Raw genomic sequence first — 23,703 nt, forward strand, 5'->3', positions numbered from 1 at the left:
TACAATTCAGAATGACAAACTACTTATAATGTCCATAATACAAAGTGATTGTTAGACTTGTGTGAATGTTGTCATTGATGTCAAACCCTGTGATCCGGTTAGGACCGGATGTAGCATGTTGAGCAGCAGTGGAAGATAGGTATATATGTGATATTGAGCAGTGCGGGATGTATGATTTACAAGAGTAGTTTCCGGAAGATCCTTTGCTTTGGAATCTAGTGTTTTGCTAATCTTTGTTGAGCTTTTCCTTTTGTATTAGTGTTGGTATTAGTTGTGATAGTTGAATTGCTACCTAGATGTTTGTATTGCAATATGATCAATGAATCTTATGCTCCGAAATCTGTGGCATTCGTATCTTGAAGTTAGAAGTCGTTGTGCTTGGAATTTGTGCCTATGGGTTCGTGTCGATGGGTTTGGCAGACCCTTGTTGTGTTCCGGTAATAGAAGCGTGTGTTTTGGTAATTAAGAAGTGTGCAAAAGATTAGTGAAGGCTGACTTGGTTACTTTGTTTTGGTCAAGGCAAATTTGTGTAGCGTGTTGATCCGAGCAATGCACTTGTATAAGCCTTTTGTGCTTGGTCGACATATTATCTTGGTGTATATATATATATATATATATATATATATATAGAAGACATGTATGTGGATGTATGGATGGTGTGTGTGTGGGTGTGAGAATAAAGTGTATGCGATCAGTGTGTGGTATCAGTAGTAGAGAGAGAAGGTGTGACTTAGTGTGGATAGTGCAAGTGCAGATAGTGTTGCAGTAGTCCCTTACCGGATCTGCTACAAGCAGTGTTATTGACAGGTTGGAGGAAGTGTTGCAGAGATCCCTTACCGGATCTATTGTAAGTGGTTGTTTTGATATTTGAGCTTATACTGGAACTGACTTCATGCATTTGGAGATGCAATTTTCTTCAGTTTACTTATTTTTATTGCAGTAAGCATTTCGGCACTAAGTCGTGTTGTAATCCAGCAATGAGCTGTGTTGTAATCAAGCTGTGAGCCACCCCTTTTGTAAACACCATATAATTAGTTATATTATTTTGAGAGCTAACCCTCTCCATGGTTTTTCCCATTTGGGTTTTTCATGTATAAAAATCTGGTCTCTATCTTGTGATTAATTGTTAAGGTTAAATTCAGTGGAAAGTTTTTATTGCTGTAGGAATATTGATTCAACCCCCCTCTTAGTATTCCGGTCCATTCAACTATACTTCTAACAATTGGTATTAGAGTTCGGTCCCTTGTTTGCTAGCTTAACCGTTTGAGGGAGATCCTTGTTGGTTGAATCATGGCACTGATGTGTATGACTAGAGAATATCATCTACATGAAGAATTGAAGACAACTCTTGAAGATCTAGAAAGTGTGGAATCAGAAAATGAAGAATTGAAAGAAAATGTGAAGGTAGCGAATGAATGTGTGTAGAAGTTGAGAGAACAGATTCGGAAATTCAAGTTGAGATACAAAGAAGTTAATAATCAGTTGAAGCAGGCTAATGAGACCGTTAAAGATCTGATGCTAAAAATTGAGGTGAAGAACAAAGTGGAAGAAACCTTGAAAGATTCAATTAAGCTAAAGATTGAAGAATGTGAGAAGCTAGAACAAGAAGTAAAGAAGCTAAAGGCAGAAACTAAAGTTCATGAAAGCAACAAACTATTGGATGACTTGATTGACATGCAAAAACCTCATAAAGACAAGACTGGACTTGGATTTCAAACCGGTGAATGTTTGAATTAGAAAGACAAAGGCAAGGAAGTTAAGGTGGAAGTAGAGAAGAAACCTGAAGATGCAAGCAATATCTGAAATTAGAAATCTACTACAAGAAGACCACCGATTCATCAACCGAATGCACAAACGTACCCATCTTTTAATGGTTATTGTTTTCAATGCAATAAATTTGGTCATAAGGCTGCAAAATGTAAAAGCATGAAGAAACTGAATACTCAATGTTACAATTGCAAGAAGTTTGGTTATAAAGCAAGTTACTATAGGAATCATGTTATGAATCATGACTATTATCTGGTTGGAATGAATGGGATGAATAATTATAGGACATTTCATGGCTATTGTCATCTATGCAACGATTATGGTCATAAAGTTAATTAGTGCAGATCAAGAATACACTTGGTGAATTCAGTGCAAAAGAACATCAAATGTTATAAGTGCAATCAATCCGGACATTATGCTAGTAAGTGCATAAATGTGCTTGTTGTGGAGAAGTCTATGGAGAAGAATGTGGTCAAGACTTGTGAATCTAAGAAACAGGAAGTCAGGGTATGGAGAAAGGAGTTGAATAATGCAAGCAAAACTGGCGTATTGGAATCTAGTGCAGGCGCCTCTTCTTTCGGTAACCGAGCTTGTTGCTTTGGCTCAGGGGGAGTTCTCAAGGAAATCATTCGCCCCCCCGCCCCCTCCACCCCCATTGCCCTCTTCGAAGTAGTTCATGCTGTGGGTTTGGCATGATACTGATGGATATGCAATCTGGTATTTTGGTGGAGATGTTGATGTTTACTGACAAGACACTCTTTTTGGCAGGTAAAACCTAGAAGTGATTGGCAAGATAAATATAGAACTTTGAAGATCATTCTCTACATTATACGAAGAAAGGAGTCTAAGGAGCAGAAAAGCAGTTGAAGAGTAGAAGCAGAACAAGAATTCAGATTATGGAATCCAAGATGATTGTCGGAGAATCAAGCAATGGAGAATTTTAATTTCTGGAAAAGGTACGATTGGATGAATTTGATACTAAAAATATTAGGAAATTGGAAAGCAATTTGAATGATACAGATTCATGGAAAGTTAAAGAGTTAGGGTAGAAAGGACTCGATCTATGGAGCGAATTTCCCTGGTTTGATGAAGGCTTGATCAAACTTATCCTGAGTCGAGTACAGAATGATTGCATCGTGTTGGACAAACCCTATTTGATCTCTAAGGATGTCATTTCAGTAATTATTGGGCTATGCGACAAAAGAATCGTTCCGGTAAAGAAGACTATGAAGAACAAGGAAGTTGAAACCCTAAGTGATGGGAGATCAAAGAGCGTTGTTAATCCCGTGATAAGGTATGTTGCATATAGAATCTCTTACAAAATCTACTTCAAAAATAGGGAAGGTTCTACCTCAGCTATTGCAGTATTTGTTGCATATTGCTATGGAAGATGCAGTTTTTGATTTGTGTGAATTACCGAGGAATCGGTTGTTAGAGAACATTAACATGACAAAGAATCAAGGCTACCTCTTTCGGTTCGGATTTTTGCTTGTATGCTTAGCAATGTATTTTCTGAGATCTTTGCCGTTGAAGGAAAAAGTGTAATGGAAGTCTCAAGTTCCGATTGCAAGGCAAATTTATCGATATCTGAATCAATTGAATCTGTTATAAAAAGTCATAGTTGATTGTTATTATTTCCAATACACTTTTTCATTGATTGTTTTCTTCCATTCTGAGCATGAATGCTTACCGTTTCATTCCCATTCTAAGCCCATAGGTGGCAGACAGCTCTGTCCATTAGAAGTGATGGCAAACATGATAGAATAATAGCACAGAAGAAATAGCTTCCTAGTTTCGATTTATCTTTTAGTTTTGTTGTTCTCTATTACCTGCTGCATATCTAGGCAAACACAGTAATACAAAATTTAGGTTTATTTTAACTTATTAAATCAAAGAAACTTAAGAGTGTTAATTGTTAAATGTTTAGGTAGTTCCAACAAAATTACAAGTAGTTGTTTAGAATGTCTTGTAAAACTATAAAGCTTAGGTAGTTTAAGTTTACGTTAACTCAAAATTAATAATTTGTCAGTTATAATTTTACTTAAAATTACAAACATAAGTTTCACAATTTAATTTTTGGTATTTCAATTATTATAAATTATAAATTATAATCTATATTCAAAATTTAAAAAATAGTAATGTTAAATTCTAATTTATTGAATTTGATATTTTTTATTTATAAATGTGAAATTTCATATTTTTTAACTTTTACCAAATTATACATATGGTTTCTCCAAGTATGCATCTTATTTGAGAAAATAATGACGTACCAATACTGTGGTCCATCTTGTAGACCAGTACTAGTACTAGTCTCTTGACAACTATGTTAATGTTAATTTTTGGTAGAATAACCAATTATCTATGGCCCTTAAGGATTATTTAAGCATACTTGGGCAACGAAAATATTGCAGATTTGAAAGTAAAAATGATGAAACTCTTGATGTTTATGCCTATAAAGCTTGTTACACTTAACTTGAATGGGATTCCTAATCTGTGGAGCCTATGAAGAGAACAATGTCTGGCTAAAATCTAGAGAAAAGCAAATACCATCAATGAGATAGGGGGCCATATATAAATTAACTTTAGCTTTATCCTTCCCGAATTGTTTGATAAGCTGTTGGAAATAGTATCTTACCATTTTGGCACTTTTCTTGACTCCAAAATCTTTGCCAAAGTGGCACCCAGATATATCTGCATGTTCAGTATTACTGACCCTTATGACTTTGTTCAAAGAACTATTTCCTCACAGGTGCATTGAACATCTGCTTTGGATGGGACTTTTGGGTTTAACTTTATCCTCCACTGGGTTGAATTTTGTGATCAATCGTTCATGGTCTCCACCACATTGTTATCTTTTTGCCAATTGGTTGCCCAATTTGCAGTGTGGTTTAACTATGGAAGTGTCAATTTTAACATGGATCTGATGGCATGTTCAAAAACGTCCATAATGGCTTTCCATGCAAGGGAGTATGGTTTTCCTCTTTTACAATTGACTGAGATCTGCATAATTAGCTAAGGGCGTGGAAATATCTCTGGCTTTAGGGATGAACAGTGAAGTAAGAGGACTTTGTGTTTTGACATGCTTTTGCCTCTATATCTGGATTATTAGGCTAGCTGTCTGGTTCTCTAGCATCTTTAAAGTAGAAATAGAGATCATTAAAATTACTTTTGGAACGTACATCTGGAATGGATGTCGTTTCTCTAGACTTTCCTTGTGAATTTGTCTTTCTTTATTTACATATCTTTCTTCAGTATTTGCTCTTTTTTCTCTTTGTAATTTGATGACAGCTACATATGTCTGAATGAGAAGTTCAATAATCATTGGAAAAAAAGTATGTTTCTTGAGGAAGATGATGACAAATTAATTCTCAAAGATTGTGTTTGATCCTTGATTGCCTTACAACTCATTAGACATGGAAAATGTCACCTAGATCAGTAACTTTAGGGTCTTCTCTAGCATAGAGCTCAAGAGTTCAACTTATTGGTGGCCAAATCAAGCAAACCCAGAGAAAAACTTAAAAAACATCAATATTAGTGGCAAATTCGAAAATAAAAATGACTGTGAAAAGATTGAGAGGAGATATAGTGATACGTGTTGCCCTTTCGCCGATCAGGATGACAAAGAGGCATGCTAGGGATGTAATGTCCCTTTTTACTATTTTATAGAACCCTACAAATTTTTGATGTTCTTGGCTAGGCTAGGGTTAGGAACTTTGCACTTTCTAATCATTAAGATCTTGTGAGGGTGACATGACATATGGTGAACAAGCCAAGGGATTACTTGCTATGAGTTTTCAAAATATAATGAAAACAATATACTTTCCAATGTAAACAACAATGATGATTAACACCCAAACTACCACTTAATGTATGTAAACTGCTGTTGTCTATGCCTTAGAAGATCAAAGATATATGCAAGAATGTTTACACATGAAACCCTGACACCAATAGTTAAGTCATACTTGCTACAATTATGTGATTGCACTACTCATAGGAATGCAAAGTATTGATTGAAACCATAATACATAATGCTGAATACATTCATTGCTTATATAATGTTACAATTATACCTTATATGACAGTATTTTATTGAACACCAAAACAACTATTGAACAACAACAGTAAATATACAATAATAATGGAAACTCTTTACATCAATTGCTATTAATATCGCAGCAGCCGAGTTCTTACAAGTTACTGATATGCACAACAATGTACAGCTGAACCCTCATCTAATATTACAATAAACAACAGATTAATTAAACTCACAAGTTTGCTACAGCATTTTGTGAATAGAAAAGGATGGCAGATATAAATAATGGCCAAATTTGTCTAAGGTTGCTTACAAAATCTGAATGCTCACACTGACAATCCTCCACTGCAGAACAAGTTAAAATGCTACCAAACTGAAATAAATACTTATTACATTGTAGTGGCACACTACAATGCTGTAGCTGCATTGTAGCAACAATGTACCATCATTGTAGAAAATTGGAAACTATAAATATGCTGCGATCATTCAATACCAATGTGATTCCTTGATGAAATCACCTCAAAGGGATAAGAGGGTTTTTGTGATCCAATCCCTATTGGAAACCAAGAGGGTTTTCGTCCTCCAAATTCCTACACTCTTAAGGGTTTCTGTTCTTGGACAAAAAGATGAACACAAGTGTTAAGCTTTGAAAAAGAGTTTGATTTAACAATGGATTATTTCCTTCGAGCAATTCTCTTCCTTCTATAAGGTCTTTTTTGACCCCTTCGATTTAAATTTCTTTTTCCCTTTGAAAATTCCTTCCAAAACACTTTTTAATGAAATATTACATAAGGCCTTATAATGTCTCATTTAAATGACCACTATATTAAAATAATAATATTCAAGTTGTCCTTTTACAATATTTTAAAATAAAGTTGCTAGAACCAACTAAAATAATAATTATTAAATTATTTTCTCAACTTTATCCCTTTAGCCCATAGAAAATAAATAAATGGATCCCCAATTATTTTAATTAGACAAGGGGATATTATAAGGGAATACTTACAATATGGAAAACAATCAGCAAGAAAACACAAGAAGCACATGAGACAAGTCATGCTTGTGTGTACTTGAACAATGCATAGATAGAATAGAAACTCTGGATAAACTTATATTCTTGAGTGAGTGAGTGATGGGTTTTAGTTGTAAGGCAAGCAGATGGAACAAAGTAAATGAAGCTTAAATATTAAAACTCATTTGTGAATTAAGTATTGGTGAACCATCATGTGTACTCTTTCTGTTTCTGCAAGGAATAGATATAACAGCCTTTAAATGTGCATCAAAATTACTTTGGGGAGAGGCAAGCCAAGGTGGTGGCACTTCTCACAATCTTGTGCCATTTTAAGACTTATAGAAACAATATATTTAGAACCCTTTTAAGCAGCCTTTGAGGAAACAAAGAACACGATGGAGATCCTTGTCCCCATATTGTTTTCCTAAGAAGATCACTCAACAATTCAAAAAGGAAAACAACTGGAAAACCATAAGACTTGTTCGTGACAAATGTCACATTCTTGTCATCTAGGAGACAAAGAAAGGGAGAAAATTTTACAAGAAGCTGTGATGTCCCTGATATTATGTTCATTTATAGTATTCATTGCTTCAATTATTCCCATTTAATCAAAAGATTATTGTATTACTTACAATAAATCTACCCACAATTTATTAATAGATATCCTTGTTTATTAGTGTTTATTATTAACACCCTTGTTATTATTAGTATCATCGATTATTAATGCTTATTATTAATATTCATGTTTTTTAATTTCATTATTATTAATGTTCATGTTTATTAATATTCACTACCCATCCCTTACCCACGACGGTCAATGATTTTAATGCACCAATCTGCATTTAATTAGAATAGACGTGAACCATCGGTGAGGCGCGTATGGAGAAGCAGGGCTTTTGGGAGGGGTCACAACCGGTCAATGGTCTTAAATACCATTGACCCTTCCTCTCCTACTGATACACAGCATACTGTCACACAGAATAAGGGAAAGGGAGGGATACGAAGGTAGCACAGCAGTCAGGTTGACTCTAAAAAAAGGAAACACTCAGCACGGTAAGGTTATATAGACAGTTAGTGATTACATGGGATGCTCACTCATTAATTCAGAACCTTACTAATAACATAATTAACAATAATAATAATGGAATCTGATCTGGTCAACATTGACAGTACTACTATAAATTAATATGGATGATACAATAATACGGTTAGTATATTACAATATTAAAATATAGTAAGGTGCTGCTAATATAATATGATACGCAGTTAATTCTGTTAATGTAATACAAGATAATGATAATAGAATCTGAGACAATATTGCTAAATAGTATCAATGTAATACAATACTGAAATGACATATAATAAAATATAATTAACATAAAGTAGTGACTAACAATACGACACAATATAATCTTCTTAATGACACTTTGAATATCAATCTGATGAACAGGTTTGTCTATCAATTCAGGTATGTATAACAGTATATGGATACACATACTCTTATAAATTTATATGGTTATTATGTTTGAATGTTTGCTTTCCCTGTAATTAATATCACTGCTCTCTATGTATATACTTATAAACAGTCCATATTATTCTAGAAGGATAATGTAATTTCTGTATATGAACAACCTACATCATTCTGTGTCTGAAACATCTATTTCTATATATGAAGGAAATATAAACATTAATTTGCAGTAGCAGGGTTAAAGGGATAACGTTATATATAACTGATATGTAATAATAAGCAATCTTGCATATATAATTGATCATTGTGCTTACTGCTGCATACTGTGATAAGGTCTGATATAATCAGCCATGGTGAAGGGTAAAGGATTAACAATAGGGGGAACGATGTGAAGTCACTCCTAAGTATGCCAATTTGTATGGCAGAGTCCACATGAGGCCGGGGGGGGGGGGTGAAGGTGCTCGGATTTTGGGCTTGGGAGGATTGGACTTAGGACACCCTATTGAGTCAACTCTCTACCCTCTCTATCATGGTGATGGACAGAATCATAGCCGTAGGAGAAGGTAACTTGATTAAGGGGGAACGGTTGATAAGACACCCTATCAAGGATGGCTTGATTAAGGGGGAATGGTTGATAAGACACCCTATCAAGCATGGCTTGACTAAGGGGGAATGGCTGATAGGACACCTTATCAGGTGAGGCTTGATCAAGAGGGAACGGTTGGTAAGACACCCTATCAAGTTCTCCCTCCTCACTTGCTATGGTTGGAGTTTTACTAGTTAGTTAAGTAGTTGTATGAGTAATAACTGATTTATATTTTATGTTTCTGATTCTTTATTAACAGCCATCTGCAAATGAATGCTTGTTTTGCTTTATATTAATCTTTCTTTACTTTTCAGTCTTCATTATAATTAGATATCTGTTTCGTGCATTTATAATTTGTAGGTCATCCTCTAACTTGTGTGCAGGTCTTTCTTCTTAAGAAAAAGGTACTTTCTCTAAACCCCTTACTTTTTGAAACTTGTGAACTAGGGCATTTTAAGGGCATTATAAATAGGTACATTACAGAAGCTGCCCGGGGAAATGTGAAACGAGGGTGTACCACTTGGTACATCCTGTTTACTGTGAGGAAATCTTGTCATAGTGAAGCTGGAAGGCTCAATGAAAAACAAGCCTGAGGCTGTGAGAAGTGAGATTTCAACACATGTTGCCTTCATGTGGACTCGGAGAAGACCTAACAAATAAATTATAGATTTGAACCTGGCAGGAAACAAAATGAGCAATCATCAAGTGTAACAGAAAATAAAACTCTATATAAAGGAGGAAAAAGTTAACACAAAGATACCCGCCTTTTAATTTAGAGTTTTAAAATTAGATAGTTAGTGGCCCCAAATTTGTAAGAAATGCGAGCATATTGGTGACAACAGTTACTTAAAGACTTCCACCTAAATTACTTTGAGGGAGCTCACCTTCTTTTGCTGCTATGGTAGAATGGTATCACTTGTTCTATTCTTTACAGAAATAAACTGCTGTCTAAATCAGTAAATCTCAATTGGAGACAATTCAGCCTTAACATCCTGAATTTCAGGGTTTTTTGCCCCATTGTCATTGTGTGTCACTTGTACATCCTACACATTACCATGAATATCCTTCACTAACTACTCTATAAATATCTAGCAGACATGGACAATCTAAACAGATTGAAAATCTGAGTTAGACTGAAAAAGGCTTTTGTTTTTGCCTACGACAAAATCACCGCTAGCAATCACCTTATTGGTAGAAAGTCAGAGACACTGATTGACCTATATGCATTATGATGATCACTATAATCAGCAAACATCTTTTCTTACATTGAGGATCTAACTTACCTTCGGTGTTCTGCCTGTCTGGACCTCCTTAACTGTAATACCTTAACAAGAGCTTCCATTGCGCACATGGACAGTAGTATACAGTGTACACTGTACACTATGAACTGCTTCAGCCCAATACTTATTATTTGGGATTTCCATTCCTTTCAATTGTATTTTGCTGATGTATATTTAATGGCTGGGTCCAATCTAGAGAAAAGAGGTAGTATATATGGGCTGCGGACAATGTATTGATAAAAGAAGTAGCAATGCTTCAACTGTTAATTTTAGAGCCTACATTACATTTAGAATATTCTTGACAAGCTGATTTTGAAAGCTTCAACCAGCTCCTTACTGTCAACTAACTTATAACTGACAACCAACTCTCAAGTATCAACCAACCCATAAATCACAATTAACACATAACTGCTATGACCTTTACATGGTTTTGATACCACAGTCTACTCTCACAACCTTTTAGAATTCTCATAAGCTGCTTCACTTAACTGTGTTACAATTATGGAAAATAGGATGAATGGTTAGTGCATTCATGTGATCTTTATGTACCCATAGTTAGAGTGGCTGATTGCGAATAGTAGAAATGATAGATGATAGAATGTGCCCACTTCAGGATTTAGTAATAGTGTTAAACTGAAGACTTCCATCAATTTTTGGGATTCAGTTTTAGCTTTGCTCATTTGAAATCTATCGTCGTGTCTTAACTTCATTTCAGCATGGGGATGGCCTGCCTTATTTTAGATTGTTTAGTGTTCTGGAAAGTGTCCTCGAGCATTTTCATCTATTATAAATTGCAAATGAGTGATTTTTTAGTGGTGTTTTTGCTTTTTGTACTCTTGTAAATGAGTGCACTAAAATAGAGAAGCTTTGAAGGTGTCATAGCATTTGAATTCCATCTGCACCGTGTTTTCAGGTATCCTAATCTTAGAATATAGGAAATACCAAGTTTGAGTGGGCTAGAGAAAAAATATGCCAAAAAATTAGATAAGGGTTTATCACAAAATCGTGTGCTGCTTTTACAATTATTCAAATTAGCTCTGTGCTTCATGATAACTTATTCTAGCTTGTAAATGGACCCTAATTTTTTTTTTTTTTTGATCGGTAATGGGCCAAAGCCAATAAGGCGTACATGCCTTACCCACTTGTGGGATTTGAACTTGTGATCTCTCTTTCAAGAGCACATGTTCTCCACCACTAGGCCAACTCAGGTTGTACAATAAACGGACCCTAATTTTTGATCCATTTATTATTTTAAGATTTTTAAGGATCTTTAAATAGTGCTAATAAAAAGGAGATTGTTTTAGTAGTTTCAGAATTGAATCAGTCAGATATAATTGAATGTATTTTTAGTTCTCATGTAACTAACGACTCTAAATTATGCATTTTTATTTGTAGGGAGTATTGCTTGAGTGATATTGTATATAATGATTTGATGGTGCTGTTTTTGTATACAGACCTATTCAGAAGGCAACCACTAAATGAAACGTCTCAAGTCCTGGAAAATATCATTCAAATGAATCAGACTGAAAGGTTAAGAACATACATTGATGCTGGCTGTCGACATTTTCATGTTGATGCACAAGTTACAATTAAATGTAAGCATCATTAATCTGTTCTACAAATTCAACATTATTCTGCAGAGCTTTTTTCCTTTTTGAAATTTAACACGTGTGTATATATGTACACATGCATGCATTCAGTTATGTTTGCATCTATCCATCTGAATTTTTTACTTATATGTGGTTATCACTCAGTATTCGTATATATTTTGTATGCAATTTTGTAACAAAATGGCCATGAAGAAAACCTTTGGATCAATCATATTGGGCAGTTTTTGGAAGAAATATATGGTGTTTTGGATTGAATCCATTCTTAAAATTTTCTTTTTGAAGTATGGATCAAATCCTTTTTTGGATTGAATCCATTACTTAAAATTTTCTTTTTGAAGTATGGATCAAATCCTTTCCACATTTAAATGCCTAGTACCTTGTCTATTTCCTTTTTTTCTGAAGTTAAAATTTTGTATCATTTTTCTTTTAATCTCAAAAGAGATCATCTATTTATATGAGGTATTTTAAAATGGGTGACACAATGTACTCTATTAGATTCTTAGAACTAAGTTGCATAAGTTCCATCATGGAAAATGCTTCTGCCCATAGAAAGGGAGTGGACTTTTTTCAATCATCCTTACTGTAAATCAAACAATCAAACGGTGTTTCTAGATAGATTTTATTAGGGTCTGCTGTAGTGATAGAGATTCAGAAAGCTGTTAGCTGTTAAGATAGTTGATTGAAAATGTAATATGCACCCTGGATATGAATTTTTGGCAAAGTCTGATCACTTGCAGGATGACTGAATTTTTTTGGTGTTTTTTTTTTGAGTTTTGAGGTTTTCATTCAATTGATAGAAATATGCTGCTTACAATACTAAGAAATGTACAATGCTAAAAAGCAACTACAACTAATACAATTAGCTTCAAACAATTGCAAGTTTCCACTAATCTGATTTCTTTTTTTTAAGAATGATTTTTATTTAAATTCCCAAGATTAGTACAGCAGCCGTATGGGTACCAGTAGACTTGTTGCTGAAATTATGTAGTATTTAAAACTTGATTAATGGCTTCTCTGCAAGGCGTCTGCTGCTGTTGATTGTGGGCCTGATTCTGACACCATAGAAACCTTGTTTGGGCACAATGAATGCTAACCAGCCTCCCATGACCCAGCTGAAGCTGTACGGCTGAGCTAATGGACTGGAATTGATGAATGATGATCTCTTGACCCTGGTCTGCAATTATTTGATTGGTAGCTGCCCCTTCTCAATTCAGATCTGATCAATTTACTCAAAAATTGGGCCAAATATGAAGATTCTGCCTGTAGAAATTTGCCTGTGGAAACCCTTGGGTGATCTCACACACCTGTAGGCCTCTAATTTCCTGAGAGTTTTCATTCTTAGAGAAGAAATCTGCTGAAAAACAAAGAGCTCTCCACAATATTGCTGGTTCAAAAAATGACTTCTGGATGCCCAATTTCCCTCCAAAGCTTCATTTTATTCATTTTCATTTTTCCCTCCAAGTACAATTTCGAATTAGGGGATTTTATTCACCCCTTTCAATGATAAAATAATGTTTTATTTTATTTAATCCCCTCCTAGGAATCGAACTTCATGAGGGGGTCATTATTCATTATAAACTTGGTCCCTTATTAAGTTATAAGCTTAATTTTTAATTGCCTAGGTACTTGGGCCAAATATTATAATAACTTATTATATCATAAAGTGATTTAAATAATCACTTTTATTATTTTTTATTATTCCCAACTTAGGAAATAATTAAATTATTTTCGAAAAATTCGTAGCTCACTCATCTGGACCCCGATTTGGATTCTGTCTGATGCCCCCTGTCCACTGATGCTGTCTAAATACTGCGAGCTAACTGGCAGTCCCCTCCCAAAATGTAGGAACTCTCCTTAAAAATAGGAACTGTGCCAAAAGTGTCTAGGATGATCTCGGAGGTCTTCTGGTGTGTCCCTGCTAATTCCCAGTTTATACCTAAAAAATAGGGATTCCTCCTAAAATCTAGGAGACTACCCAAGACTGATCAAATTGGCTCTCTAAGCCTTGATATGTTGTCACAAGCCCTTGAAAGGGTCCCCTGCACAATCTTCTGCCAACCTCATCTGTCAACTAACCTGCCTAAGGAGGGGACATTACAGAAAAGTGCATATGTAATATGCTGCCCTGTTTTGCCTTCGTTTTTTTGTTTTGGAAAGTGTTTTGTAATAGTTTTGAATTAACAATTAAAGTGCAAATAATAGAAGTAATTGAAGCAAACCAATAAATCAGAAATTTGACAAAACACAGAAATACATGAGGCTGAAAATTCCAGATTTTATTTCTGATTTGAAAAGACAATATTTTTCAAAATTATGAACAACCCAGAATAAAATGACAGTACATATCTATTTCAAAGATACCCAGAAAATGCAGCAATGATATAGCTCGAGTTGTTCACAAAATATGCAATCTAGATGTGACAAAGTGGACACCACTCTCTAAAAACTCCACCAAAACCCATGCAGAGGATAAGCAAGGCAAAACAGATCCAAATTGCTACAGTAGCTTTAACTCCTCAAACCCTAACCGCCCAACAAATAAATAGTATGGCCAATCACAAAGAGGTATATGTACAACTAGCATATGAGAGTATGGCCAACCCAAAAGAAACAAGAGCAGCAGCAAACTCCTCAATATCGATCTCTCTCAATCAGAGTAAAAACTAAACAATAGAATCCTCAATCAGCTCAAATGTATTTCTTGAATGAAAACACCAAGAAATCCTCCAGATTATATCTCTCAAAAATGTGGACTTTGGAGAATGTTGCCTACAAGGGGTTTCGTCCTCACAAACCAAAGAAGAGCAATCTCTTCTAGAAAAAATGAAAATATTAAATATCAAACTCAGCATGAGAAATGAGCTCTACAAAACTGCTTTTATAGCTCTCCTAGGAAAATCGTCCCTCTTCACTTTTTGCTTTTAATTTAATAAAAAGTCACTTTTTAATCTTCCAATGTAACATCCAAATATAAAAATGCCCCATTCATTTAAAATAAATCATCCATCACTTTATAATTGGCCCCTGTATTCTCTTTATTAAATAGATTAAAATAACAATAAAGTTAAATCGTTAATTTAACTTTATTAATTAATAGCTTATCGTTACTTATTTAAAATCACTGAACTATATAAAATGCTGAGATAATCATCAAAACCGAATCCACTGAGTCACTGACAATACTAAAAATAGTAACCTTGCCAGCTGGCTCAGTTAGTGCTCAAAATTGACTTATTAAAAGTACTAAGTATTGGAAGGCTAACCCAAAACCACTTTAGAAAAAGGCATAATGCTCATAATGATGGTGTGAGCAACTAAATATCAAATGTGTAATGTCCCCACTTCGAAATACAATTTAATGATAAATAATAATGATAATATATATGTGTGTGTGTGTGTGTGTGTGTGTGTGTGAAAGGAACACTCACCTTTGGTAATGTTGACCGTTGACATTCTTTATCAACACTGCTAGTTTTATTCTATCTTAAAAAAATTTGCAAGCTGCAAAATGTGTTCTTGGAGACGTCAAAGGAACTCTCACATTTGGCAGTGCTGACCTTTGTCATTCTTTATGAACATTTCCAATCCTAGGAATACAAACTCCAATCAGAACGGATCATTTGATACTCACCAATCTACAAATAGATATATCTTCGCTCTTGGATTAGCAGTAATTTCAAGGCAGAGCAACTTACAAGATACAATGGTCTTATCTTCGATAGAAGTAGAATATAAAGTAGCTGTAAGTACAAGGTGTGAGGTGATGTGGTTGCAAAGGATCTTTGTTGATCTTCAACTAGGTTCCACCACCCAAACTTCACTCTTTTTTGATCTATTCTATCATGCATACACTAAGCACATTGAGATTCATTACCATTACATCCACTAGTGGGTTGGTAATGAAGATTGCATCACCATTACATCTGCTGGTTGGTCCATCGTGTCTTTATTATTGTCCTGTAGAGGAGCAAATTGTAGACATAATAGGTAAACTGCTTAGCAGAGTTATTTGACAGATTTAGAGATAAGCTAGGCATTGGATTTGATTTATTCTTCAGGGGGATATCAGATAATATACATTTAGGAAATGCAGCTGTTAACTATAGCTGTTTTCTGTTCAAGTTTGCTTAATAATAGGCAACTTGTCATGCATAAGTCAGTTAGTGGTTAGTGTTTCGTTATATAGTTTTTGTTGTATTATCATGATGCTAGCTTATATACAGCAGCATTTTCCCATGTAATATTGTGGTCTATGCTTGTAATCAGCTACTGATTAAGGTTCAAACTTATACTTGCCTATGGATATTGCTGCAGTTCAGATACCCAAGAAAATTTTATGTGACTGCCTCTCTCTTTCTCTCTCACGCACACAGAGGTCTGCAAGTTTCAGTATCCTTTCTAGGATCTTCACTTTGGAAATATGAGGAGGTGCATCTGGTGATCTCACTGTACAATGTAGGCACACTTTATCAGCTTGAATAAAATATATTGTTGTATGTGATTTGTTTCATTTTTCCTTGAAAGCTTATTGACACTGTGATAGACCAAAATTTCTTGAATGAGGGACCTGTCTTTCAGATGTTTATGTGTATATATTATATATACTTCACCAACTTCTTTTCTGACTTATCTAGAGTTCATTGATTGCGGCTTTAGCTTCAGTTAGCACTTCTATTGTGTTAGTTGAGTTTTGGGTTGTTGAACTTGGGGTTGAATTTAGCACATCTACTTTCTGTTGTAACTACTAATTTTGAAGCCCTTTGACCTACTTGTGAAATCTGCAAACATTAACATTAACTAGACGTTAATTGCAACTGGGTATTGTTTCTTCTTGTAAGCTAAAGTCAGAGATCAGTTTTGCTTATTGTGTTTGACACCATTGTCAGGATATGGCTAACATTGAAATGCATTGATGGTTTTTGCACTAGAAGTAAACAACTCTTTGGAAGGGCTAAAGAAGCACATTGAGCAAGGTATGCAAATCAAAATATTCTAGTTAAAATTTATTGTGCTTTCTTTTATTTTGTCAGAGGTATTCTGTGCTTGATGGTATAATGCAAATTAGAACTCTTTATCCCTGTGCTGTGGGCTGTCTGGAATATGTTATGGTCTCACCAAACAATCAAGGTCTTTCTGTAATATTTCTATTGTTTCGTGCTAGTCCTGTATTTTATAGTCATTATTGATTCAGTTATAGCTATGTGCTAGGTGTCGAGTTCTATATTGGTGAAGAGGATTTTATAGTTGCGAATAACAAATATTTCTAAAACCCGTACAAGGAATCCCCAATTTTTTTTTTTTTTTGGTAGGAATGCAACTGAAGGTTGTCTAATGTAGCTGGATGGACCTTATTATATGATATGAAACAAATGGAAAGAAATAATATTTAATTGGGATTTTGTGTGGAGGTGCATAGATAGACAACTCGCTATTAAGTGTGAGGCTGTTCAAGCTAGGAGAATGCATTTTTAATTGATATTGTCCTCAAACCTACATATCATTGGTAAGAACCTTTGCCTCCTGTTGTGACCATTTCACACATCGCCCCATCAAAATGGGGACCCCCTCTCTTTTTTGGGTTTTGTTTTCTCTTTGCTTGGCTTCTCTCTGCTTGTTTGGTGTTTTGAGTGAGTTAGTGATGGCCTAGGTTAGGTAAATTAGGGTTTCCTTCATAGAGCTTGCCTAGGGTTCCTTTTAGGGCCAAGTCTGGCCTAAGCTTGGGGAAGTCATTATTCTTTGCCTAAAACCCTGATGTAAATTTTAACAAGATCTTGCCTTAGAAAGTTGGAGAATGTATATTTTGTAGAGGAAGTCTTGAGGGGTTTAAGTCTAGATGAGTTAGGGTTGTGAGTTGTTAGGCCAGAGTCTTGTCTTCTGTGGAGTTTGAGTTGGTGTGATGAAGCAAATAATCGAAGTGTAGGCACGAACGATGAAGGCTAGCGAGGGCAAGTTTGGAGGGATGTAATAATGAGAAATATACTTGAAAATTTGAGAGAGAGTTAAGGATTTGAGCTTAAAGAAGAATTTCGCTTCTGACCCTTCCAAAGGTTCTACAGCGAATTTTCCTAAGAGCCTCTCTTGGTCCTAACTTGGGCTATAACCCTTGCTTCCAGGCTTCAATTGAATGAAGAATGATCGATCCATGCCATTGGAATGAGTTGCAACAATATTGGATGAGGAATTTGAACCAAAAAGCATAATTTCGCTCTTGACCCTTCCAAAGGGTCTAGAGCGAAATTCCTCTTAAGGTCATGTACCTTCCAAAGGTACCCAAGCGAAATTGTTAAGATATCCTTTTGATCCATCATTTTGAACTAGATGCCCCCTTAAGGTGATTTGTTAGCATGTCCTAGGGTGAGGGCAATGTGAATAAGGATGAAGTTTGAGTGTTCGATTGATGTCCAAGACTAATCCTTAAATTTCACTCCTGACCCTTCCAGAGGGTCCAGAGTGAAATCCTCCAAAAGACCTAATTCTTCACTAGAGACATTGAATGGTGGTCATGCATGGCAAGGAAAAGATTCAAAAGTCAAGTCTAAAACAAACCTAAGTGAAAAGGGATGTGAATTGAGCCTAGAAGAGCAAATTCGCTCCTAACCCTTCCAAAGGGTCCAGAGCGAATTTCTTCATAAAGCATTATACCTTGCTCAAACCTTTGAACTAATTCATTCCCAAGAGGTTTTGAAGGCGAATTGACTTGATCTTGATAAGGTAAGGGTGAAAAGACAAGTCCAAGGCAAGTTGAGTGTAAATTGAGTCTAGAAAAGCAAAATTCGCTCCTGACCCTCTCAAAGGGTCCAGGGCAAAATTCTTCTAAGCTCCTGACCCTCTCAAAGGGTCAAGAGCGAAATCCTTAGATGGACTCTCAATTTCGCCTAGTGCACTAAAAGAACCTTGTTTTTGATAGCGAATTGTCTTGATGGTGATAGAAGGAGGTTTGATAAGTTAAATTCAAGGCAAAGAAAGGATGAATGGAAGATGAATTGAGCCTAGGAAGAATTTCGCTCCAGACCCTCCCAAAGGGTCCAAAGTGAATTCTCCTAAAAACACATATTTCTTCCTTGTTCAAATCAAAGTTTTTGTTCCTAGGGCATGGTTGAGGGAGGATTGATGTATACTTGCCTTAAGAAGTGAATTGAAGTGAAGGCAATGATGAATTGAGGCTAAATGACAAAAATCACTCCTGACCCTCTCAAAGGTTCCAGAGCGAATTTTCATAGGATCCTCCCTTTTGCTTCGAATTTGGACTAATTTTTTCCTTCTAGCCTTAACTAGGATGTTATCATGCCTTGGAAGCAATTGAAGGGTGAGAAAGTGAAGGATTTGAGTCTAAAAGAGCAAATTCGCTCCTGACCCTCTCAAAGGGTCCAAAGCGAAATTCATCTAAGCTCCTGACCCTTCCAAAGGGTCCAGAGCGAAATCCTTAGAATAGCCTAATTTCTTGCCAAAAACATTGAATGGACATCACTTTGAGGGCAGATGGGCTTGATAGAGATGGAGGGAAGACCAAGAAGCTAGGCCTAAGAGCAAAGTTGAAGGAAATGGTGAAGGTTTGAGTGCAAATAGCTATTCGCTCTTGACCCTTCCAAAGGGTCCAGAGCGAAATTCTCTCAATAGGTCCTGTCCTTCCAAGAGTACCGAAGCGAACTTCTTGGATAGACTTCATACTTCACCTAAAACATTGAAAGAACATCATTTTGAACAAAATTGGCTAAGTCGGCCTATGAACATTGATAAACCGGTTTCACCCTTGGCGCCAAAGCAATTTTTAAATTTTAATACAAAGTCGGCCAGCTTAAGAAGGTGTAATAATAATTTTTTTTTATGAATAGCAAAGTCAGCTTTTTAAGGGAGAGGTGAAAGCACCTATAAAGGAGAGTTGATCCTAAAGCATTCATCATTCATTCAAACAAATTCTTCCTTGGAGCGAATTTAAGGAGCAGATTTGAAGAAGCGAATTCCAGCAATTAGAAAGCGAATTTCAGGTTTGACAAGTACAAAACCAGAATCTCCAAAGGGCGAAATCAAAAGGGAGAGCGAACAGCAGTAGCTGAACTCATCAAGACGAATTTCAAAGGCAGATTTTATTGGGTGGATTGGTGATTGAGAAGGCAAAAGACATATCATATAAACGCAGGTCAAGGCAGATTCAACACTTTTAATCTCAGGCCTGATCCTCTCAAGGATGTGCTTGAAGATCAGCAATCCTCTGAGGGTGAATTTGATTTACTTAAGGTGCAGACCTGAATCTTTTAGGGGAGCGAACTTCTTTGAACAGCATATAGGAAGGAGGTAAATTCAATAGCAAGACATTATTTACCCCTCTTTTCAGGTTCATTTCTTTCAAAGCTCAAGATCAAGTTTGAGGTATGTTCAATGTCTAAATTTGGATGAAGAGCTGATTCACTTCAATAAAGATTATTTTTGTAAAGTTAGGTCTTCTTATTTAGATTGATTCATTTGTAATTTCAATTTGAAAATTTCAATGCTTATGCATTTATTTTCAAATTGAAGTTCAATTGTTCTTTTTAAGGTCTTGAATCACCTATCTTTGTGACTATACCTAAAACCCTAACTTAAACCCTTTCATAGGTGACAAATGGCGGCCCCCAAGGCAAGTGGATCCTCTACTCGGCAAGCCCTCATTAAGGAAGATCAAAGGAGTGACGACTTGTAGACGAGGATCACATCCAAATGGAGCAATATTGGAGACATCAACTTAGGAAACTTCGATGTGAAGAAGTTTCGAGAAGAACCCTACATCGGCAAGCCCTCATTAAGGAAGATCAAAGGAGTGACGACTTGTAGACGAGGATCACATCCAAATGGAGCAATATTGGAGACATCAACTTAGGAAACTTCGATGTGAAGAAGTTTCAAGAAGAACCCTACATCGGCAAGCCATCACCCATAGCCAAGAAGATAATTGAGAGTGGAATCATGAAGGCAGCAGGTTTCCCTCCCGCATTCAGGTGTCATGAGCTAATGATCGAATGTGCCAGGCATTATGATTCGCATTCAAGGACAATTGTAGCCAAGGATGGGACTATCCTCGCCTATCTCTCAGAGGGAGCTATAAGTGAAGCTTTTCATCTTCCATAGCAGAGAGATATGATCTACAAGAGCCTAGAAGGAGTGAAGTCTATCTATGAAGATGATCTCGATACTTGTCTAAATTTCATCAATAAGAATTGGTTGCTCAATAGTAGGCCTCGGCTGAATAAGATACCCAATACACCTCACATAATTGATCTCCAAGAAGAATTCAGAGACTTAATAACCATGCTTAATCGAGTTGTAGGTGCCTCTCAAACCTTCTTTTTCGACAAGTGGATGTTCTTATTTATACAAGTGATCATTCAAAGAAAAGGGATGTTCAATTGGGCCAGGATTATCAGTAACAACCTAGACGTGCAGTTGAGAAGGTTAGTCCCTACTAAGTCATTCCACATGAGCTCATATGTTATATATTCTCTAGCCAGATGTTATGAGTATGCGGGACTACCACACATAGGCGTTGTTGGGAGAGGACCCGGAGAGATAAGAGTATGTGATTCCTATGCCCAATTGCATCATCCGCCTAAGAATTACTACAAGCTAGTCAACAATACTTTCACAATGCATATCACCAGGACACTACAAGGAGGAATTCATCAACGACTTTCTCCATAAGCACAAGAGCTCGTGAAGAAACATGGTGCGTGGTTCATTCAATTTCCTAAATTCACCTACATCAGAATTCATGGATGTCCCTCACCTCCTTATGTGTTGCCAAGGTATCCGACGGATAGAATAATACTACTTGAAGTGACTAGACAATTGGCAGCTTGTGTTAAGGCATCAAGACATAAGCATGGGAATGGTATCCCTATACCCATTTCGCTTGGAAATTCAATTGAAGTTTGTCCTAATTCTCAAGCAGTTGAAGATGCAAAAAAGGAGCTATCTCTCTACTCATTCACATCTTTTGCTTCGAGAGATAATTTTGATCCTAGTGGTCATATGGAAGAAACAGTTGGGAAGAAACACAAGCATGTGTCCCAAGTAGAAGATTTTTGGATAAATGCTCAAGATGATTTGGAAATAAAGAAGAGGATGCACTCTTGATTGCCCTTGGATCTTATCAGGAGATGCAAAGTTTATAGAGTAGTAGATCAAGCACAAGACAGTGGCAGATAGCTTCAATCTTCCTATGAGAAAGAAGACAAAGAAGTGAAGATTGATTGGGATGAGCAAGAGGTCACGGACTTGAGAGCTTTGATGGATCCAGTCTTGAGTTATACTTGCAGATGGGTGGATATCCAACATCAAAAGTTGAAGGAGCAAAACATAGCTATGACATTCAACTTAGAAACAAAGAAGGAGAGGCGAGTGCAAGTGAGAACACTTCTCATTCTAAGGGGTCGAAGAGAAAGGAGGGACCTGAAAAGAGAGAATCATCCAAGAAGAAACAAAAGGTGAATCCTGATCATCCCTCTAGTGCTTCTTCTAGATATGAAAAGGAGATAAGTCAAGGAGAGGATCAAAGAGAGAAGGTGTATGAGATAGATGAGTCCATGGAGTCCACGATACAAAATGATAAACAAGACAAAGGAAGGACACCTCAGCATTCATCAAGTCAGTCTCTTCCTCTCCAAGTTGGTGTTAATGAGCAACAAGGAGAAAGAAATGATGATGAAGCAACATCTCCTTTTAGAGGCGAGTAGTCATTGCCTGAGGAAATGCAAGTAAAAGAAGGAAAATCTTCCATTCCAGATTGGATCAGAGAAAGACTTACAAGGGAAGTTGTAGTTGAAGAAGAGCAAGTATTCGATTTGGAAAGTCTTCTAAGCAAGTCTCCAGAGGGTATTGAAAAGAAGAAAGCTACAAAGATATCTAAGGTGATCATAGATGATACAGGCTCCAGAAAGATACAGATAGCTACACCAACAGTGGACAAGTATGACAATGAGATCATGGCAGAAGAATATTGTTAGGCGTAAAAACGTATGTTAGTACGAATAATAATTATAAGCGTGTTATGTGTGTTTATGTTTTGCTGTTGCCGAGAGGTTCCCGTCGGGTAGTTGGGAGTTGGTGACGGTTGGCAACCTGGCCAACCGTCGGGTCTATATATTGTTTGGTTGGAACCTCGGTAGGGGGATTTTATGTATGGACAATTCTGGACATTGGAATAAAGATATAACTTTCTGGTCTAATTATTATCATTTGTCATTTATGTTATGATGTACAATTGTTCTGTTCCATGAATGCTTGGTATGTGTAGGAACTACTGTGTTATCTGATTATTCACCAACTATACATTTAGGACTAAACATTTTGGCGCCATTGCCTGAACGAACCTGGAGATAACCATGGCGGCAAGCGGAAGCAATTAATGGGTAGACCATTTAACCAACAATTAATTGTCGTGGACAACAACACGCACGAAGAGAGTACCGCGGAAGAGGAACGAGAGGATCAGTTGACGGCAGACTTGGTGGAGTTGTGGGACGTGTCGGTCACGCAGTACGTACGGCGAGAGGCTCAGGAGAGAGCCGTCTCGGAAGGTACGGTACGTGGTGAACTCACCGTCAGCACCCCTGTCTTTGACCTACTCGGGACTATTCCAAGGTTACTCGCCAGGAATTTGATTGCACTCCAAGACCATAGGGAGGAAACGACAAAGGAACTTTGGCGGCAACAAGTTCTCCGATGGTACGAGGAACGGAGTCGTAGGGAGGAAGAGGATAGGGAGGCCAGTTAGCGCCGTACCTCTGGCACTTGATGTCCCTACGGCCGAACAAAGACAGACGTACCACTGCTACCGAAGGAGTAAACGAGGGAACTATACGACGATCCCTCCGCATAAAAGAACAGGCCGACAGGAGACGACAACTAAGAGAGGTTGCCGACTCGAGGAGTTCAGAGAAACACAACAGAAGTCGGAGTCGTAGTCGGGAGAGGC

At 36.6% G+C, this 23,703-nt stretch overlaps 1 protein-coding gene across 12 annotated transcripts in view; it reads left to right on the forward strand.

Annotated features, from left to right (window-relative positions):
- LOC131061570 (uncharacterized) overlaps nucleotides 1-23,703 on the forward strand; it is a 68,878-nt gene that overhangs the window by 11,109 nt on the left and 34,066 nt on the right. For 10 of the 12 annotated variants that reach the window (XM_057995318.2, XM_057995314.2, XM_057995322.2 and 7 more), the window contains 2 exons: nucleotides 11,601-11,741; nucleotides 16,688-16,729. In XM_057995318.2, coding sequence (XP_057851301.1) covers nucleotides 11,601-11,741; nucleotides 16,688-16,729 — 183 coding nt within the window. The remainder of the gene's footprint in view (nucleotides 1-11,600; nucleotides 11,742-16,687; nucleotides 16,730-23,703) is intronic. The other 2 variants (XM_057995315.2, XM_057995317.2) reach the window with 1 other exon arrangement.

The sequence above is a fragment of the Cryptomeria japonica genome, chromosome 6, assembly GCF_030272615.1.
Source record: "Cryptomeria japonica chromosome 6, Sugi_1.0, whole genome shotgun sequence".
NCBI classification, from domain to species: Eukaryota; Viridiplantae; Streptophyta; class Pinopsida; order Cupressales; family Cupressaceae; genus Cryptomeria; species Cryptomeria japonica.